This window comes from Callorhinus ursinus, unplaced genomic scaffold (genome assembly GCF_003265705.2).
Source record: "Callorhinus ursinus isolate GAN/ISIS: 27379988/994484 unplaced genomic scaffold, GSC_fseal_2.0 scaffold12, whole genome shotgun sequence".
NCBI lineage: Eukaryota > Metazoa > Chordata > Mammalia > Carnivora > Otariidae > Callorhinus > Callorhinus ursinus.
In genome coordinates this window covers 65,083,351-65,105,219 of record NW_027397074.1, presented here as the reverse complement: position 1 = coordinate 65,105,219, position 21,869 = coordinate 65,083,351, and the positions used below count along the sequence as shown (strand labels likewise).

The following is a 21,869-nucleotide window of genomic DNA, read 5'->3' as shown; positions in this document are numbered from 1 at the left end:
GAAAGATCCATGAACCCACAATCATTAAGAACCACTTTTTAAGGACAGAATTTCATATGATTCTATTATGGTGTATAGTTGAGTTAGTATTGAAGTTCCAAAAGTAATTAGTTATATGCCCACATTATACAGAAATAATAATGATTTGATACTAGAAATTAGTGTCTTGTAAAAATCCTGTATTATTTTTGGTGAGAAGTCCTATAACAAACCTTAGTTCTTCATAAAACTACAAATGACCATCACTGCGGAGGGTTACTCAAATGATAAACAGGTATAGAAGCACTTGGAATCTATAAGATTCCATACAAATATAATATCCTAAGTATTGTTATAGAACTTGTAGTAAGTGGAGTTACTACTCTAACTCCACAACTGTATTCTTTTCCTACTTCAGGAAGATAGTGTGGGCTTGGATTAGATCTTGTAAATAATTTGGTTTAGAAGATTTTGTTCTTTTTGGTTGGTCTTTTTGCCTGGTCTTGAATGTTCTAAAAAACATTCAAGCTGTGTGGAAGGGCATAACCAGAAAAGCAGAAGCTGCCCCTTTCCCTCTGAAGCCACTCACATTGCCTACTGTGGTAAAATTAGATAGAATCACTGCTTCTTTATCTTGCACCTTTCCAGCTTTTATGTATGTGTGTGTATATCTGTATATTTATGCATGTATGTATATATATATATATATGCATGTAGATAAGCTTATATATGCACATTTTTCATCAAATGACAGTACTTACTCATGTTTTGTAAATTGCTTTATTTTACAGCATATCTTGGACATCTTTAGAGAAGGGTTTTAAAAATAAATACATGGTATTGAATATTAGGGATCTGTTTATATTTTAAATACATTTTTATCTTTTTCCTTTAAGGTTCTTATATTAAATTATTATTTGGAAACAAAATAAAAGGGTTATAATACAATGAATTAGAAAAACATGTGCAGTGCATCTACAAAACATGTACAATGTATGAGATGGTCGTATTTTACCTGACATATGAAAGGTGTTTCTGCAATTGAAATATATTTTAAATAGGTATTCATTAAAACAGAATAGAACTACACTAGCTAATTAGTGCTTGTCAGATAACAGAGAATGTTAATAATGGTAAGTCAAAGTTTTTCCTTTTTAAAATATAATGGTAGAAGACTGAGGTCACAATTTACTTTAAAATCTTTCTGAGTTTAAAATCCATGAATGCTGATCATTGGGGAGGTCTAATTACGCTATTTATTTTAGAGTTTATAGTAGTAAGGTCCTTTAAAGTAAGATTTAACATTTAATAAATGGACATAAAATATGGGGAAAGACTTTTTCAAAGTATTTTGAAAGTTTAAAAAATATTTTATCACAAAACCATCAGAATTACAGACATTTGTCAATACATTGTTTTCCCTCCTTGTGAGATTTAGTTCTGAAAGAGAGTAGTGCCTGTCTTAGAAATTAGGAGATCTTGATTCTTGTCTTGATCTACAACTAATTAGCTGAATGTGACCTTAGACTGTTCATTTACCCTCTCTCGCCCTTATTTTTTTATCTGAAAAATGAAGGTGTTTGATTATGTGATCTCTAAAGTCCTGTTTTCAGTTCTGAAATGCTAAGATTCTTTGAAATAAGCTTTGTAGTACTTGTATAGTTTAGTTAAGATTTAATGAAGGTATTTTATATATATATGTGTGTGTATATATGTATATATAAATGTATATATAATATTGACATATTTATTCATTTAATTGTCCAGATACTTGTTGAATGTTTTTGGTCTTCTATGCTGGATGTCGTGAATAAGAGGGTAATGGACCTTGCCATCATGAGACAGTGCTCAGTGGAGCAGAGGGAATTAAACAACTATTACATAATTGATTACTTTAGCCAGATGTGATATGACTGAGATTGAGTAGTAGAATCAGAAAAGTAGCAGAAAGAATGAAGATGGGTACTGGGAGAGTGGATTGATTAGTAAAAGAGAACAACATATACAAAGGCCCTGATTGAGGAGCCTGGAATGCTAAAAATTACAAAAGGCACTATTCCAGGGTGTGTCACATAGTAGGTAGCTGGTGAGGTGGTGGGCATCAGATCATATAGTGACTTGTAAACCATTTAAAGATTTTGGATTTTATGCTAATATTATCTGTATTACTTCCAATTAAATTCCATGACCAAATTGATGTTAATACTCATAAAATACATTTTTCATATTAGAGAAACGTTTTCTGTCCGTCACTATGTTACCAGTGTTATCAGATTCCTGGCTTCTCCCTGCACTCTTTCACTCTTAATTGGTGTTTTAAAATATGATAACAGGATTTGCAAGGTCAGTGTAGTAAAAATTACTTAATGCCTGTTAAAGTCAGATAAGTGTTTTTCTTTTTGGATTATCAGTTTTTTCATATTTTCTGTGTCCTTTTCCTGCTTACTAAAAGTGCAACAACTTGAGAATTTTGGATACAATATCAATTAAAAATTAGCAGGTTAATATGCTAGTCTTGTAGTTTACGTTTTTTAGTCACATATTGATTTGTTTCCTGTTCCACCACTGATTATGTTCTACATTATGATATTCGTATGTAAAAAATGACATCTGTTAATATGTAAATAAGTTGTTTGCTTTTTTTTTTCCTTTTTATTATTGATTTTTAAGAACACTCCTTTATGTTAAAAAGACCTGTGCTGTTTTCGTTGATTTTTCTCTGAAATTGTTTGCGGTAGAAATATTCCTGTTGGCTAAACCAAAAAGGAAATTGTTTAATGACAAAGTTTCACTCCTTTTAAGACACTGTGACAGAAAAATGACACAAAAGGAAAATGACCCACTTGCTGATATCTGGTATCCTGAGTTAGTTCAAAGATTTCAGATATACCAAATGTGTTTTATTTTTAGAACATTCATGCACAGATATTGATAAAGCCTTATCACTTTTAGTAATATGGTATTCTCTCAGGCTGGTTTCCTAATACTTCCTTTCAGCAGATTGAGATAAATGCCTACTCTGTATATCAAATGCATTCTTAGCACTCAACTGTGTAATTCCTATTCTTGTTTGAATGGCTTCAGTGTGCTCTTTTCAGAAGCTTAGAACTTAGAACAATGCATATTAAATCTCATTTTCAACTCAGTCTGATGAGTGTTTATATAAACTAATAGTTCCTATTATATGTTTATCTTTCTTATCCTCTGTGCATTTGAATTAATTTAAAAGCTATTACAATTTGTAAATTCATGGGAACTGGATTCTAAGAGCCATTTTTTTCTCTCTTCTGTTTAGCTTTGTACTTTAATTTTACCAGTATTAATTTATTCAACATATACTTTGTAACTATGAACAGAAGCCCCTTACTGTCTCTTTAATGGGATATAAAGGTAGATAAGACCTTCTTAGTCCCAGGGATCTTATAGACTTCTAAGAGCATTAAAAACATTAAGAAGCCCTTGTAAATAACACACAAGTGAAAAATATTAAAATACTGCATAGGAGAGTTCAGAGGAAGGAAGAAATATTTTTCTCAGAGAGAGGCAATCTAAGATAGACCTCATAAGAAAAGCATTTACAGTCCAGGTTTTAAAAGATAGATAGGATCAGATATATGCAAAAGAGAAAAATGCTCTTACTAGTAGGGGCTCAGAATATGCAAAGAACATATGTGGAAAAGCACTACGAATATAAGAGAATCTGATTTTTATAGTATTGAATAGACATATATGAAAATAAAACAGGCCAGTTTGATTGGGATGGGATCACTGAGGGCCTTTCATGCAATTTATATAGGTATATTCAAATGTAAGTTCATGTTTAGAAATATAATAAATTAAACATTAGTTTTTGTAAATATTTTTGGTTATTTCTACGTTGTCAAATCTGTGCTAGAGGAAAAGTTTTATTATAATGTTTTACTGAATTGTATTGCTAATATTAAAATAGAATTAGACTTGTGAAAAATTTTTTCTTATGAATGCTGATGTCCTTTTAGTGATTTTTTTTCTATTTAAAATGTTTTCTCCATCATAAAATAAATACTTAAGTTTAGATTATACAGAAAAATAGAAAAATGTTCATCTGCACACTTGGCATTTTGTGTATTCTTTCCATATAATATTTAAGACATTTTTAAGTAAAATAGAAAATAAGATGACATAGGTTATTTTTTTGTGCTTTTAAGAGAATTTAGAACTGATAAACTTCCCTACTTCTGTTTATCTTCCCCTGTTAGATTGATTAGACAACTTTAAGTCTGACTAAAATCTCAAGTTTTCATTTAAATCAGAATTTTTAGTTAGTTGAAAGCATTGTTTATGTTTCAGTTTTAAGAGTAATGTATCCCAGAAGCAGTCTTACTATTTATTTTATTCCCCTTTAAAACTGCCTAGGGATGCCTGGGTGGCTCAGTTGGTTAAGTGTCTGCCTTCAGCTCAGGTCATGATTCCAAGGTCCTGGGGTTGAGTCCCGCGTCGGGCTTCTTGCTCAGCGGGGAGTGTGCTTCTTCTTCCTGTGTGCGCACGCACACTCTTTCTCTGTCAAATAAATAAATAAAATCTTAAAAAAAAAAAAGAAAGACATGAAACGTTACCCCTGCCTACAAGGTAGTTCACAGCCTCGTTTAATGGATCTAAATGCAGATTGACACCAGACCCTTTCTCACATGTGCAAAGCAAAAGTCAGTAATGCGGGAGACTTCTTTTTGGTAGAAATTAAGATTATTGAAGGAAGCTGCCTAAAGCCCAGGAATTTTTATGTATCTTAAGATTTTGGTATTAAAATTAGAAGAGTAGGGGGACGCCTGGGTGGCTCAGTTGGTTAAGCGTCTGCCTTTGGCTCAGGTCATGATCACAGGGTCCTGGGATCGAGTCCCACATTGGGCTCCTTGCTCAGCAAGGAGCCTGCTTCTCCCTCTGCCTGCCTCTGTCTCTCTTTCTCTGATAAATAAATAAAATCTTAAAAATAAAAAAAAAATAGAAGAGTAGGATAATTTCATATATATAATATATATTATTACATATTATATATGTATAGTGCAGCAAGACAAAATTTGCTGAATGTGTATGTTCCAGTACTTGGAAATTAAGAAAAGGAGATTTAACTAAGGAATGAGAGAAGCAAGAATAAATGGCGACTGGCTTCTTATTACTATTATAAACATAAGTAGATAGAAAATATTTTTTTCTTATTGGTATGTCAATGGAAATTTCTTATTTATGTGTCATACCCTGGATTTATATGCACAAGTATTAGCTTTGTGACAATATGGAGTTTTTATACTAATGGCATGTCTTTCTCAATGTAGTTTCTCAACTCTGACATTTAGTTTCATTTAAATTTCATTCTTAATACTGTTGGATCATCTGTTATCTCATTGTTTATTTCTGCAAACTTATTCATATAAATTGAGATAAACATTGATTTTTGAACTCCCACTAAATAAATAAAAATTTTTGAGTGATTTAGTTAATGATTTCCTGGTGAATGAAGTGAGACATTATACTTGTCCAGGGCTACATTGTTGATGTCCTTTTTGAGGAAGTAGTAGTCTCAATCTTATATTCAGGAAGCATTAAATTTAGGCTAACCAGTTTTCCATTTTATGGAAATTACTCCTGTTTTTAAATAATAATATAAGAATTTATATGACATTCACAATTACAGATATTTTGATGATTTAAAACCATTTTTTCCTTATGTAGGATACCATTGCAGTAGCTGGATTTACTGTCTTGTCAGCATCTTCATCTACAAGCAGAGATGGTAAACATTGCTTATTTTTGAAAGCATTTGAGGACTTCAGATCAACTGTTTATGTAAGTGTGTAACTTCTAGCCCAATCATTTGTGGTTTTAATGAGCTAAGGGGATGGAATAGGAGCATTATATATATAAATCTACAGATAAACTATTTAGTCTGACTGGGTTATTTTAATTAAATATTTTAAGTTTAAAGCAAAAATTCTTTTCTTGGCTTTATGTTTAGAATGACTCCAGGTAGAAAAGAAAAATCCCTTAAAAATAATTACTTATTAATAGAATTTTTAAACTTTATAGGTACTCTAGACCTAATCTCATTCTTTGCTCTTACACCATCAGCCCCTTTTGATGGTCTACTTGATTTCACTTTAAATTAATCAAGTGCCCTTTTTTAGATAAAGCTGATTTCATTCTATTTTATTTTTTTACAGAGATCATTCTCTGCCTCCCACTTTACCCCTCCTCCCACAGCCCTGTGTGTGTGTGCGTGTGCACACACAGAGACCACCAGTTTGGTCAAGGCTGTCAGAGAAGTGAAGTTGGGCCAAGTCCTGTGGTTGCAGGCCACTGTCTGCCTGTTTTTCTGTAGTATCCACAAGGGCATTATATGGGCTAGGGGTGGTCCTGTGACATTGTGAAATTAATAGATTAGACTGAAACTTAGACAGTTTTGCACATGTTAGTCTTAATTTGTAAGCCATAATTTTGTGCCATTCTAGTGAATTTGAATATTACACAGTTAAGTGTGTAGCTTTGGTGCAGTTAAAGGTCTGTAATCAAATTGGAGGTTGTTTGTATACAAGTAAATCCTCTTTTTGTTTTCAGGTTTATGTTAAATCTGTAAGGGATTTTTCTGCAGAATCCATGTCTTTGGTAAGATGATATTCAATTTAATTTAAAATACCCCCCACACACACACATAAAGATACACCCATATATGTACATACATATATATGTATGCATCCCATATGTATATATGAGATCCACTTATAGTCTAATTTTAAAATAGTAATACAATGGGAAAACAAAATCTTTACCTTTAATAATGTTAAATTTGAGTTATATATTTACCAAGTAATAAATACCTGGTTGTTCTTTTATTTGGAATATCTGCTGATACTTTGTATAAGCTACATATACAAAAAAATTAAAAGGGAAAAAAGTTTTATTGTGTGAAGATACTGGGATTAGTACTACTTTTAACCTCAGGCAAGTACTTTTGTTTCTTCATCAGTTATATTTATAAACATTATCATGTGCCGAATTGTGATTTAAAAAATTATTTAATTTTAAGAAGTTTATTATACTTGTGATACATTTTTCATGTCTTTTTTATCTTTTTTTCAATATTTTATAAAATTTTGTTCTAGCAATAGGAAGGTTCCCATTTTTATAGTTGAGCTACATGTAGCTGAGTGAAACTGGAAAAAAGGTAATATATGAGGAAGTTTAATATAAAGTTTACCTTCTGCCTATATTCTTAAACCTTTTGTTTGTAATGGACAGAGTTCAGGGACTTTGTATTAGTTAACAGTGACTATGGGATATAGATTTTGAATTCTGAATAATGCTATATGGAAATATGATTCAAATTTGTTATTTAAAGAAACTGTAACCAGTAAAAGGGTTGATATGCTTTCTTAAAAGCATGAATTAGCCCCAGGTATTAGTTTTTCTCAAAATTGTTTTAGATTGCTCAGCTTCAAAAACTTGATACATCTATAAACCTGTATGTGTATGTAAGGAACAAGTGAAGGAAAGAACCTATGAAATTGGCAAAAAATGTCTTTTCAGAGAGCCCAGGTATTCTGATCTATTAGACTATAGCTTAGATGCTGTGCACGTATATTCTGGCCTATTTACATGGAAGGTCAAATTATAATCAGTAAGTTGTTTGTTGTAACAAGTACATTACATGGATGACCATAATGGTTAGTGTCATTGAGCTGTGCTGGCCTGCCACATTCATCTGTACATTAGGGAGATAACCTTAATGTCTTGAATCTAGTTATTTGTCAGCTGAGCATATATCTTTCATTTTTGTCCCATATGCTGACCATTGTTTTTCTTCCATCATTTATGAGCTACAACTTTTTTTATATCGAGGTTTGATAACATTTCTAAGCACTGCCTTTCTTATATTTGAACTAAAATATCAGCTTCCTTGAAAAAGCCAATTAACTCATTTTGATTTGATTTTTAAAGTTTTAACTCGTGTGGTAGGTAGTAACCTTATTTCCAGTTGTGGGTGGGATGGATGGGTGATGGGGCCAGATGCGTGAACCCTTTTAAGGATTGTTAGACTAATATGCAGACATGTCCTTGTAAATCACTTTCCCCTTTCTTTCCAAACTTATGTACAATTATAATTTTTAATATAAATTAAATAATTTATAAATATAAATGTACAAAGATAATTTTTCTTTTCTATTTTTACCATTTTTAATGTATATACCATTTACAATCAAAACCTGGCTTTTTAGGCCTAAGTAAAATCTTTATAGTAATATAGGGAGAAAAAAAAAGAAATATATACCACACATTTTGAAGGGATATTACTTAAAATCCAGAACCAAGATCTCTTAAATTGCATTTCTTAGAATTGTGTACAAATTACATAATTTATCATCAAAATTGTAAGAAAAACTGGTTTGTATAGTATTCTTTATAAGCTCTGCATTTCCTTTTTTCTTAGGCTATATCCTCTTTTTAGAAACTTAAAAGGAAAAAAATGCAGTTAGATTGGTTCTTAATTTAAAACTTTAATCATAAAATTATTCTAAAATTAAATACTTAGTATTGATGTATTCACTGTCTTCTCTTTCTTAGGTTCCAGCAACACATTATATATATACACCCCTGAATCAACTTAAGGGTGGTACAATTGTCAATGTCTATGGTGTTGTGAAGTTCTTTAAACCTCCATATCTAAGCAAAGGAACCGGTAGGTATTAAAATTGGTGAAGATTTTAATGGGCTGAAACTGCTTTATTGGTTTCAGAAACATAGCTCCTTCAATACTGTTAAGTCTTAGAAGCTCAGTTCTGATTTATTTATTTTTAAAAAGATTTATTTATTTGAGAGAGAGAGAGAGAGAGCGCATGCATGCGCATGGTTGCATGTGAGTTGGGGGAGGGGTTGTAGAGAGAGAGGGAGAGAGAGAAAATCCCTAAGCACATTCCCCGCTGAGCACAGAGCCCAATGTAAGGCTCTTTCCCAGGACCCTGGGATCATGATCTGAGCTGAAATTCGGAGTTAGCCGTGTAAGTGACTGAGCCACCCAGGCGCCCCTCAGTTCTGATTTATAATTGCCAAACAACATGGATGCATATTTTTTGGCCATATTCATCTATAAAATAAGTGTGGTCTTTAGATTCCAAAGCCTAATTAAGAAAAGGATGCTAAACGGTAACATGACAGCATATGAAGATATGAAATAGGCTAGAAAAGGTAAATATATAGACAAATATAGAATATTTTAATACTATAATGGTAATGTATAAATCACTTTTAATTCTGGTATTGAACTTAAAAAAGATGAAAGTATAAAAAATAACTACCGGTGAACACGTTAATGAATACACAGTATAAAAAGATACAAATTATAACATTAATAGCAAAGTGTATGTGAGGAGGAGTAGAAGTATAGTTTTTATATATAGTATTTATCAGCTTAAAATAGGTTGTTATAACTTTAAGATGTTTTATATAAACTCCATGGTAACCACAAAGAAAATACCTACAGAAGATACTCAAAAGGAAATGAGAAAGGAATCAGAGTATGTCACTACTTAAAAAAAAAAAATCAGGGAAAGAAGAAGGAGGACAAAAGTGCTAAAAGACAAAACAGCACAATGGCAGTAGTAAGTCCTTTCCTATCAGTAATTACTTCAAACGAAAAAAATTAAGCACCTCAGTCAAAAGGCATAGTACTTTGATTGTTTTTAAAGATAAATTAAGATATAACCTACAAATTCTGTATAATAATATAAGCTTTTAGATACTGACATAGAAAAGAATCAAAAAAATGATTTCAGTTTCCTGAGAGTTAATATAGTAAACAGACCATACACCTTTACCTTGGTTTAATTCAGTTCAACTAAATTTAGCAGTTATTAACCTATTTAATCTAACCTGAAACAGCATTTGTAGAAGCACCATTATGTATGTATCATCAAGAAAAGCTCTGCCAATTAAGTTATGATTCACTGTCAATTTTAAGATGCAGCCATTTTTTTTTTAAAGAGTTTATCTATTTATTTGACAGAGACAGCGAGAGAGGAAACACAAGCAGGGGGAGTGGGAGAGGGAGAAGCAGGTTTTCCGCCGAGCAGGGAGCCCGATGTAGGACTCGATCCCAGGACTCTGGGATCATGACCTGAGCCGAAGGCAAGACACTTAACAACTGAGCCACCCAGGCGCTCTAGATGTAACCATATTTTAGAGATGTTAAAAATGCAAAACAGCGTTGTTAATGAAATTCTGTCTTTATCTACTGCATGCCTACTGCATGTAGTTTACCTACTACAACAAAGATGTTCTCATTGAGTTTATATTTTAAAAAAATACTTTTATTAAGTTATACATATGTAAATTTTATTATTGTGGAGTGAACTCGAAGTGTACTCTTTAGTGGGAGGTGAGGGGAACATCTTATTTTCATGTAGTCAGAGGATTTTGTTAATGCAGAATGTGAAGACTTACTCTATGAAAGTAACTGTGTGAAGACTGTGAAATCCAGAGAAATTTGAAATAGGCGGTAACTAAGTCTGAAGGCTGCAGAGGGATGTTTTATTGAAAACTCTGGTGATTTCTGTTTTAGCAGAAAGGGAATGTTAAACAGTAAGGTTGAAGCAGAGAAGTTATTGTTTATTTCTCAAATATTTTCATTTGACTTTACTTTTTCCTACAGTCTACATTCTCCACGCTATCATACTTTTCAACATACATTTGCATACTTTCATCTTGGTGGTTTGTTTGCATCATCAAGTTTATCGTCCCCTGAATCTTAATATTCTGTGAATTTGCTATAAAGGTGTGATCACTATGATCCTCTTCCAGTTGTGAGTGTTATCTGGTGGCTCTAATTGGCCTGCTGAATTTAGGAATAAGCTACATTACTGCCAATTATGTCTATCTGACTTGGTAGAAGATAGAATTTAAAAACTTTCTGCACTTGATATGTCACTAATTCTTGTTACCGAAAGTTTTTACTCATCAGTAAGTGTATTAAAAAAATAACAAATGATAGTAGTATAGAATAAAATGATAGCTGTTTTTAAAACATTGATGACTCAATTTTAATTTTAAGTTGTCTTAGCATAATCATGTTTTCTTCTGACAATGTTACTAAATCGTGTCTATAATGAAAGCCTTGGGGAACTATAATTTTTATTATATATTCAGATGTATTTTATATCTCTATCAGATATGTTTAGTTGGATCCAGTCCCTTAATAAAAAAATTCATGAGTAGTAATAAACCATCTGTTATTACAATGATAATATGTTTCTCTCTTTCTTCTGAGATACTAAATTAAAATGAAGGTCATCAATTTTATCACAACATATTCATTGAAACTCTAAAGTATATTTTAAAATATAGTGAGATGTCTTTACTGCTAGCAAGATGGCAAAGTTTTAAAATTATCTATTACATAATTTTAGTTACACTTTTTATTTCTACTCATAGAACTCATCCTTCAACATGCTGTAGGAGAATCAGACAAATAGCTCTTTTCGTGTTGAGGAAGGGATCAACTTCATTAATATTACTACTGAGATGTACCAGAATAAATGTACAGGAACAATCCACAGCTGTGCCTTTTTTGTATTACATAAAGCAGTATGATTTTGCAAATATGGGACCAAATCTTAAATATTACATCCAGCTGTACATAAGTAGTTATATGGAGGAAAATTACCTTTATGCAGCTCAAATTTAGGTAAATGGAAAGAAGTCTATTCTGCTCTATATCATTAGCTAGAATTTTTTCACTAAAATTTATTTTATAAATGTTTAATTCAGTGCCACTGAGGCTATTTGGTACACTCTAGCCTTTGTACTTCTTGACTAAAATTTTTCTTGAAGACTTTTCCTCTTCATACTAGTAGTGATTACATATGACCTGTAGCATGTTGCTGTCTTATTTCTAGTAGCAAATGCTTATTTCCCAGGTTTTATATTTAGACTTGGGAGAGTTGTAGCTTTTTATTGTAGAAGTCTGTCAGTCCTGTTGTTAAAAGGACAATATAGATAGTTACATTCTTATTCAATTGTGATAAGATTCATCATGAAAACCAAGAATTTCTCAAAGATTATGGAAACAATATTTAGTAAAAGATCATTGTATCATCAGAATTGATTTTGATAATGATTCATCAGGGGTACCTAATATGTCCTCTTTTATGTAGGAAGACAAGGTCATTGCTACCTTAGGATTTTGAGATTTTATAGCATTTATCTTTGAAAGCCTCACATTTACTTTTGCTTCAGAGAGCTGGCTAGACAGAGTTAGGTACGTAAGTTTTTTGCCTTACACAGGTAGCATTGATTTTTTTTTAGTTAATTTATATTTTAATAAGTTTTAATAAGTTTAATTTTAGCTTTGTCTCAGATTTTAAGAAATAGCCTACAATTTCTTTAAGCTTGAGACACATTTACTCTGTTCTTATTGTCTGTTCTTGCTAACTAAGATAAATGTAGGCAGGCCATAAAACACTTCCAGACTTAATAGTATGTGGCTCATGCTTGCTTGTTATTAATATCATAATGCCCGCTTGCTCTATGAGCAAATGGGAGGAGTAGAGGGAACCCTGTTTGTGCTTACTTTTCTAATATTTGAGTCCAGAGGAAGGGAGAGGATAGCCAAAATATTTTTGTCATTTTTTGACTGTCCACCTCTATTTCTCCCCCCCATTTTCTTTTTCTTTCCTCAGACTCTGGGACACTACAGGTTTCAGTCTTTTTGTGCCACATAATGTGGCATATCGCCGGTGGCTCCCTAGCTTACCTCAGGAATGCGTTATGTTCCAAAATTATTTGGTTTTCATACCTGCCTCCCATTAAAATTCTCCATTTTTGGAAAGAAGTTTGATTAAACTTGAACAGTTTTGGATGTTACAATGTTTTGAGAAGCAGATCTATATTTTGCTGTTCATTATCTTATAAAAGGATACCTGTTTTAGCCACACACTAAGTATTATAATCAAATTTCTTATAGCAGTATCCAAAACATTGGACTTTTGAGAGACCCTATGTATTTTGTTTTCTTTTAGTTCTTGGGATAGGGCCCTAAGAGTTTTTCTTTTCCTTGTCTGTAGAACATCCCAGCTAACTCTAGAATGCTATTTTTGGCTATGTAAAAATATTTTCACTTAGGAGAAAGATTTGATATATATACATTAATGTCATGTAGCATTATTGTTTGATTATTTTGTTTTGTATGAGTAATATTGGTTGCATATTAAATGATTATATAGTGTCTTTTAATTTTTAAAATGTAACAAACTCCATATTCCACATTAAAAATAATTTATTAATTACTGAATAATTCATATCTCATTGGAGTTCTGTAAGATCCAGGACACTTCTGATTCATTGAAGAGAGATTAAAGCATCTAGTATGATGTAAAATTACATGTATATTGAATTATATTTTTTATATTTTAAAATTGATAATGCATCTTTGGAAGTTTCTTGGTTTGGGTTTTGGTTTGGGGTTTTTTTAGATTTTATTTAAATTCAAGTTAGTTAACGTATAGTATGTATTATTAGTTTCAGGGGTAGAATTCAGTGATTCATCAGTTGCATAGAACACCCAGTGCTTATTACATCAAGTACCTTTCTTAATGCCCATCATCCAATTACCCAATCTTCTCACGCTCCTCCTTCCAGCAACCCTCAGTTTGTTCTCTGTAGTTAAGAGTCTTTTATGGTTGAGAGATGATGGACTCTGAAAAACAAACTGAGGGTTCTAGAGGGGAGGAGGGTAGGGGGATGGTTTAGCCTGGTGATGGGTATTAAAGAGGGCACGTTCTGCATGGAGCACTGGGTGTTATGAACAAACAATGAATCATGGAACACTACATCGAAAACAAATGATGTAATATATGGTGATTAACAACAATAAAAAAATTTTTTTAAAAAGTCTTTTATGGTTTGCCTGCTTATCTATTTTTTCCCCCTTCCTTCCTCTATGTTCATCTGTTTTGTTTCTTAAATTCCACATGTGATTGAACTCTTATGGTATTTGTCTTTCTCTGATTGACTTATTTTGCTTATCATAATATACTCTAGCTCCATCCACATTGTTGCAAATGGCAAGATTTCATTCTTTTTGATGGCTGAGCAGTATTCCATTTGTGTGTGTGTGTGTGTGTGTGTGTGTGTGTGTGTGTGTGTGTGTGTACACATATACATACTGCTTCGTTCTCCATCAGTTGACGGACATTTGGGCTCTTTCCATAATTTAGTTATTGCTGATGCTGCTATAAACATCAGCGTGCATGTATCCCTTCAAATCACTATTTTTGTATCCTTTGGATAAATATCTAGTGGTGCAGTTGCTAGGTTGTAGGGTAGCTCTATTTTCAGCTTTTTGAGGAACTTCCATACTGTTTTTCCAGAGTGGCTGCACCAGTTTGCATTCCCACCAACAGTGTGAGAGGGTTCCCCTTTCTCCGTATCCTTGCCGACATCTGTTGTTTTCTGACTTGTTAATTTTAGTCACCCTGACTGGTGGGAGGTGGTATCTCATTGAAGTTTTGATTTGGATTTCCCTGATGATGAGTGATATTAGGCATTTTTTCATGTGTCTGTTAACCATCTGGATGTCTTCTTTGGAGAAATGTCTGTTCAGGTCTTCTGTCCATTTCTTGACTGGATTTTTTGTTTTTTGGGTGTGGAGTTTGATAAGTTCTTTATAGATTTTGGATACTAGCCCTTTATCAGATAGGTCATTTGCAAATATCTTCTCCCATTCCATAGGTTGCCTTTTAGTTTTATTGTTTCCTTTGCTGTGCAGAAGGTTTTATCTTGATGAAGTGTCCCAATAGTTCAGTTTTGTTTTTGTTTTTGTTTTGCTCTAAAATAAATAAATATATATAGTTTTGTTTTTTCATTCACTCATTTGCTCATTTATTCAACAAACATTTATTAAGTACTTTTTATATGCCAGGTATTAGAGTGGGAAATGCAAAGATATCTAAGTCACTGTTTCTACCCTCAAGGAATGTTTAAGACAGATAATAATTACAATACAATGATTATAATAGTTCATGATTTCATTTAGTCTCCTCAATTTTTTAGTCTTTCCTCAATTTATAAGACTCCACTTTTATTTCTCCACTTATTGTTGGCTATGTAAGATAGACTCTTCATTGTAAAACATACCATCCTTTGAGTTTATTAAAGTTGAACAATGGATTTACCTGTTCTAAAGGATGGAGGTTGTGGATTGGGCGGGCATGGAGTTTTCTATTTCCCAAGAGCTAAAAAATTGTGTCTAGTTGAGTGAGGTAAGACTCTTCACAAGTGCTTGGCTATCTTTCAGGAATGGGAAGGCATGTAGGGGGCATGGTTAGTTATTACTTATCTCTTTAAGGCCTTGGAGAGGTGAGCTAAGCCTCTCTTCATTACTATTTCCTGCTGTTTTGTCCATGCCAGTAAGAAGTTGGTTTCCACTTGGAAAATGAAGGTGGAGAAAGATCTTTCTTCCTCTATCACTGAACTTTCGTATTGCTTGCTTGCTTATATTCAGGAATGACTGTGATGAAGCTTGAGGTCTCCATCTGGCTTTCATTTCATATCCTGGGACTGACTCTGTCCTTTATGATCTTTTCCTCTAAGAAATTATTAGCCTGCTAATTTAGAAAATCACCCTTATGTTTCGTTAGTTTATAATTTGAATTGCTTTAATGGATCATTAAAATCAGTACTGTTTCCTCATTCTTTCTTAAAACTTAGGTTACATGCTTTTATTCATTCAGTTAAATGATTTCTTTGCCAGCCTTGTATAGCATTGTACTGGACTTAGTTGTTGTCCATAGTGATAAAGTGATAGACTCTCAGAGAGTTTATCATGAGGGAGATGAGGAAGACCTAAATTTAATCAACTGGCTAAGGCACTGTTGTATGCTATAGCTTAAGAAATAAGCAGAGTGCTTTGGGAGTGAGAATGGAGAGATTAATGCTAACAGGGGAAAGTCTTCTAAGAGAAACTGCATTTAAACTGAACTTTTGAGGATAAATTGGGTGTTGATAGATGAGGAAGAAGAGGCCAACATTCCAGACTTTCGAATTGCAACAACAGTTGTCAGACTTTTATAATGAAAATGTGAACTTTTCAATTTCAAAAGCTAACTGCTGAAGAAGTTGACTTAAATATAATTTTAAGTAATGGAATATCTGCAGGATATTGATGCATAATTTTATGCTCTTGTAGCAGTCTTTTTCAAGGATCATTATTAAAGACTTATGATAGTTTGTGGTGTACACTTTGTTTATATTCTAGACCATAATTTAAAAAGTATTTTTTGTATTTAATTTAGGGTTTCTATATATAGTAAAACTAATTTTTTAACGTATATGTAATCAGTAATTTTATTCATATGATAGAACTATAATATAGTTGGCAGTTGGTCTTTGAAAGATGATGTACTCAGAATTATTACAGATAAAATGTTTTAAGCAGCTATCAGTGGAATGCTTTTCTACATTAATTCTCAGGTCAAAGGGATTCTAGTAATATTTAGGTTCACAAAAATTACTTTCTAATTACAAATTGCTTTGATTTCCATCTGCATTTTTAAGTTCTTCTATTTCAGTTTACTACTTTTCCTCCACTTTACACATCATGATTAAGAAAATCAAAATATATTCTCTTTTTCAGTTTGGTTGTCTTTTTTCAGCAATTTCTGGAAGCTTCTCATGTATTAATGATATTAATCTCTTTTTTTTGTCATAACTGTTAAGATGCTTTTCCCAGCATTTTAGTTTTAGTGCCGATGGTCTTTGAAATACAAATGTTTAACCTACAATTTGGAGTCATAATTTTGTTTAGAAAGGCTTTTACCCATTCATTACAAGATCTGAAAAATAGTGGTCTATATTTTCTTAAAATTCTTTTATATTTTTAAAAACAGATATTGCATATATTGCCTGGAATTTTGTTTTGTATGTAGTGCAAAATGATCTTCTTGTTGGCAGCTCGCTTGTTTCAAAATAATTTATTAAATAATGTGATGTATACATCATGTATAATATATATACCTGTATATAAAGATCTATGGAGCAACACTTAACAGAGAGCCTGAGATGAATTGTCTTCTCCCAATATGTGAGCCTGTGATAGTTCTCCTTAATTAAGAGGAGGACTGTTCAGATGTCCAATTTTTAATCATGAGAGTATTGTGCTACAATCTCCACATGAACTTTTTAGAGATATAATAATGCAGACTTGTTAAGTTCAGGTTTTTAGTTCTTCATTTACCATTTCAGTATTTTTTAAGACTTACAGGAATATGTTGCATGCATCTGCAATATTCATACTAATTTGCTTTCTGTCTCTATCCCCTTCTAGATACTTCATATAGAGAGACTCATACAGCATGTGGTCTTTGCTTCTGGCTTCTTTCACTTAACATAATGATTTTGAGGTTCATTCATGTTACAACATGAATTCAACACGTATTCATTTTTATTGCTGAATATCAATATACTTCTATAGTTATTTAAAAATTATTCTAATTGTTTTGTCTTATTTTTAATACAAACTCTGTGAAGTTAGAGACCATTGCTAAGTATTAGTATAAATCCTTATACCTAGGAATACCATTTACTGTGGTTGCTCAGTACTTGAAGTAAAATGTAAAACTCCAGAATAGCATTTATGAACTCACAGAATATCAGCCTGCATACCTATCTATTCTGTGGGTTTGTTTGTTTTTTTTTTTTAAGATTTATTTATTTATTTATTTATTTGAGAGAGAGAGAGAGAATGTGAGTGCAAGTGCGGGGAGGGGCAGAGGGAGAGATCTTAAGCAGACTCCCCTCTGAGCGCGGAGCTGGATGCGGGGCTCGATCTCAGAACCCATGAGATCATGACCAGAGCCAAAATCACTAGTCAGACATTTAACTGACTCAGCCATGCAGGCACCCCTCTATCTGTGTTTAATATATAATATATATATGTATGTGTGTGTGTGTTAGTATGTATATCTCTAACATAATTATGCTTTCTTCTCTTTTCCTTCCTTTCATTACCTTTTTAAATATAATTAAAACATAAGGGGAAATCTATGTAATTTCACACCAGCATAATAAAGCGAGTGCTATTATATGTAGTAAAGTTTCCTTGTAAAATTAGCAAGATTGTAGTATATAATATTGCCTTGATTCAGTGATTTGCTTTCATAACTTTTACTTGGGTGTTTCAGTAATAAACTTTTATACAGATGGAAACTTACTGAAATACTGATTGGTTTATAAACAGTGCTATAGTAGATAAAAAGGAGGTGAAACAACTTTCATGGAGGAATTTTTTTATGGATTGTATAATTTATACATGCATGCTTCTTTGATTAGATGAATTACCAGCTTTCCCTTATAAAACTCCAAGGCAATTTGCACTTAATCATGCTGATGAAATTAGGTGAATTACTCAAGATTGCAGAATATAGGACTTAATTTACTATTTATTATTTTTTCCAGATTTATATCAGGTTACATGAAGTTAAGAGTAAAAGTAAATACTTTGTCAGCAGTTTACATATGAAGTCTTACTCTAAAGTATACAGTGAAGACTTTATCAAGCTTAAATATCTATTTTAATATCTTAAAACATATTTTAAGTAATTTATATTTATTTTTATATTACATTAGCACCTAAGTGTACTATTGAGGTAGATAAGGTAAGAATACTGATTTATGAAAGCTCTTTCTACTCTTCAGACCTTTCCTGCTGGTGTTAGCTATCAAGAAAATGGACTATTATCTTTTAGTTTTGTAACTTCATTATTGAAATATGAAGTTGTAAGTTGTAATTTCACAAGTTATTTTTCCTCCATTTGGGAATGAGTTAAAATGAGGCATTGGAAAAGTAAGTATTTTTATTATTTGATGTAGCCATTTTTGATGGATTATTTATTTGGTAAGACACTTCACTTCCTTGAAGCAGTAAAATAAAACATTTAGCAGTTTGCCTCGTTAGTACTTGTTAAAATAGGTAGTTTGGTTTCTGGTCATGAATCATGCTAATTGAAAGAACCTGAAAACTATTTAATATTTCATTTAGATTGTATTTGTTTTTGTTATTGAGAGCAAATTATTGGACAGATTTTTTTTTTTTAAGATTTTATTTATTTGAGAGAGAGAGAGCCTGCATCTGTGAGCGGGAGGGTGGGTGCAGAGGGAGAGTATCCCAAGCATACTTCCTGCTGAGCACAGATCCTGACCTGGGGCTCAATCTCAAGACCCCAAGATCACGATCTGAGCCAAAATCAAGAGTTGGACGCAACCAGGTGCCCCTGGACAGGTTTTGTTTTGTTTTGTTTTGTTTTTTAATGCCCTTGTTTTCTTGAATCTGAATTTTTGTTTCCTTCTTTCTTTGTTAATAACATCTTATTATATTAAAGGATTTGAACTCATGGTGGGTCTCTTTGGCTTAAACTTGCTAAAAGTCGTGGATGATACTTTCAAAAGAGAAAATATAAGCCAAGAGAAAAAGAGTAAGGAACAGGGACTCAGCATATGATAGCTCAGGTAAATGTGTACAAATATGCTCCATGTAAGGAGATGCCATTTGCATCCACATAGAGTCACTTATATGAAAACATGCAAGTGTGGCGATTTCAGGCTCGTCAGTCAAGTCCTGATGCAGCTGGGGAATGCTCTCTTCTACACAAATCTGGACAGCACATGGAGCCGTCACATTTACCCACTTACTTGGCACTTACTTGGCACACACATACCTCTTTATGCTGCTCTTCGGGCATCCCCTGAGGTTGCTTTTGTCTCTTGGAAGTCCATTCCCACCCCATCTCTGAACCTGACACAGGCTTTAACCACCCTAACTCTGAATGTGACATAGATACTCCTGGGGGAATGGGGAAGGGAAGGGCCTGGAGAAGGAAAGGAATGTGTGCCTTGCAAGTGGCGTATGTGTCCCTCTTTCTGCTGGTTTTTAAGAAAAGGCCAGAACGAAGATGGATGTGTGTGTGCAGCTAAGACTGCTACTCTCTCGGGCTCAGTAAACTTCTGGAAAGCTGTTCAGGTTGTGCAGTATTTCTATTTGAAAAAGGAGAGGCTTTTTCTAATTTGCAGGAAAGCACGGCAAGAGCTAGCGGTGGCCCTATAAAGACCCTGTAGATAGTGGACCTATTCTCTGTGTCCCCTGGCGTCCTTTGCAGTCCACCAAGTCATTTTTTGGAAACAAAAACAAGGTACAGGAATATAGATGATTAAGATTCCATAATGCATCATAGACTTATATAGAAGGGGCAATAGAGCCATATGATAATTGCAAAAAAAAAAAAAAGTGTCATTCTGTTAAAAATAAGTAAAATTGATCTTTGATATTTTGTAAGACTGCTAAGAGAAAAAAAAAATGTCATGTAACAGTACCCTCCCAAATAGAGCTACTGAAAAAGGAAACAATATAAATTTGGTTCCAGTGGATCCTGCTGATGTATTAAGAAATGAGAATGTCATACTCTTTACTCTTTGAAGATGCTTACCAAGGTTTTGATTTTATTTTTAAGTTTTTTTTAATGTTCTCTAAATTGTTTCCCCTTCGTCACAGGATCAGATTTCTTTTCCTCCCTCCTTCCTTCACCCCACCTTCCTCCCTTGCCCCTCCCATTCCTTTTTCCCTGTCCTTCCATTCCTGCTCTCTGCTGCTCCCCCTCTTTCTCTCCCATCCACTTTCCATTTCCTTCCTTCCTTCCTTCCTTCCATTTTTGGTGTATATCTGGTGATTGTTTACTGTCTTTTATATTTAAAAATGTAGGTATGGTTTATTTTAGGTTATAGACTCTCATCTTGTTTGCTTGTATAGAAGTACTTTGTTTTTCCATACTTTTTGGATTACTACAGCTTTGTAATACATCTTGAAGTCTGAGATTGTGATACCTCCAGCTTTGTGCTTTTTCAAGATTGTTTTTCCTATTTGATCTCCTCTTGAATGGGAAATCTGAGAGACAAATAGAATTTTCATAGGGCACGTTGATTGACAGTGTCACTGTATGGTGGGTGAAAAGAGAACAGCCCATCTGGCTGTTGGCCCCCTAACGTGATAATGCAGAGGGATTTATTCTGGGTGGTAACCCCACACTGGAAGCCTTAGTACTTCCTGGTTAATCAGTGAACTGTCCTTGGAAATAGCATGTGTTCCTGGAAGTGGTTGGTTTAAATACTCTGCCTCCCAACCTGAAATCATTTTCCTGGGCAGTAGAGGTCAGGATGGATGGTTATTGAAACAGCTGTTTTATGTGTAAACTTTTAATTAACCTTGATTTTGACTCTACTTTTCACTGACACCCTTAAGCCCAGTGACTCCCATCTTCATTGTGGTTACTCGATATATACTGTCTTCTGGATTGTCTCCCCTGTTCGTTTTATCCCTAACCCTTTGTTTTCCCATCTTCCGAAACATATCGCTGTCTTCTCCTCTGCTCCTTCACTCCCCTCTCCTCTCTTCCTTCACTGTTCTGGGTTTGTGCTTTTCTGTCTTGATATTGTAATTACTAGGGTGCTGGGTAGGACTGGACGTCAGCACATTTTCTCAGTGTGCAACTTTCTGAAACATACATATCAAAAGGCAGTATCTGTAACAGTTTTTACTACCACCAGTATTTGAAATTTTCGTTTTTATAGCATCCCAACTATTATATTTTTTTGCCAGCTAAAGTGTATATGTTTCTTGTTCTAATGTGTAATCGTCTATAAGAAACTAGCAAATCCTCATTTTTTCTTTTGAGTTTGTTGTTAATACAATTTTTTAGGAATTGTTTGTTCCTTTGAATTTCATTGGCACTGGGAAGTCCTGGGTTTTATAAGCAGTTTTCATAGACTCTTTATGTAGTATATTGACTCTTCATCACATTTGCTTCAACTATCTCTAGTCTTTG

At 33.2% G+C, this 21,869-nt stretch overlaps 1 protein-coding gene across 9 annotated transcripts in view; it reads left to right on the top strand.

Annotated features, from left to right (window-relative positions):
• POT1 (protection of telomeres 1) overlaps nucleotides 1-21,869 on the top strand; it is an 82,828-nt gene that overhangs the window by 20,715 nt on the left and 40,244 nt on the right. For all 9 annotated transcript variants that reach the window (XM_073899152.1, XM_073899151.1, XM_073899148.1 and 6 more), the window contains exons 5-7: nucleotides 5,686-5,799; nucleotides 6,568-6,615; nucleotides 8,572-8,686. In XM_073899152.1, coding sequence (XP_073755253.1) covers nucleotides 5,686-5,799; nucleotides 6,568-6,615; nucleotides 8,572-8,686 — 277 coding nt within the window. The remainder of the gene's footprint in view (nucleotides 1-5,685; nucleotides 5,800-6,567; nucleotides 6,616-8,571; nucleotides 8,687-21,869) is intronic.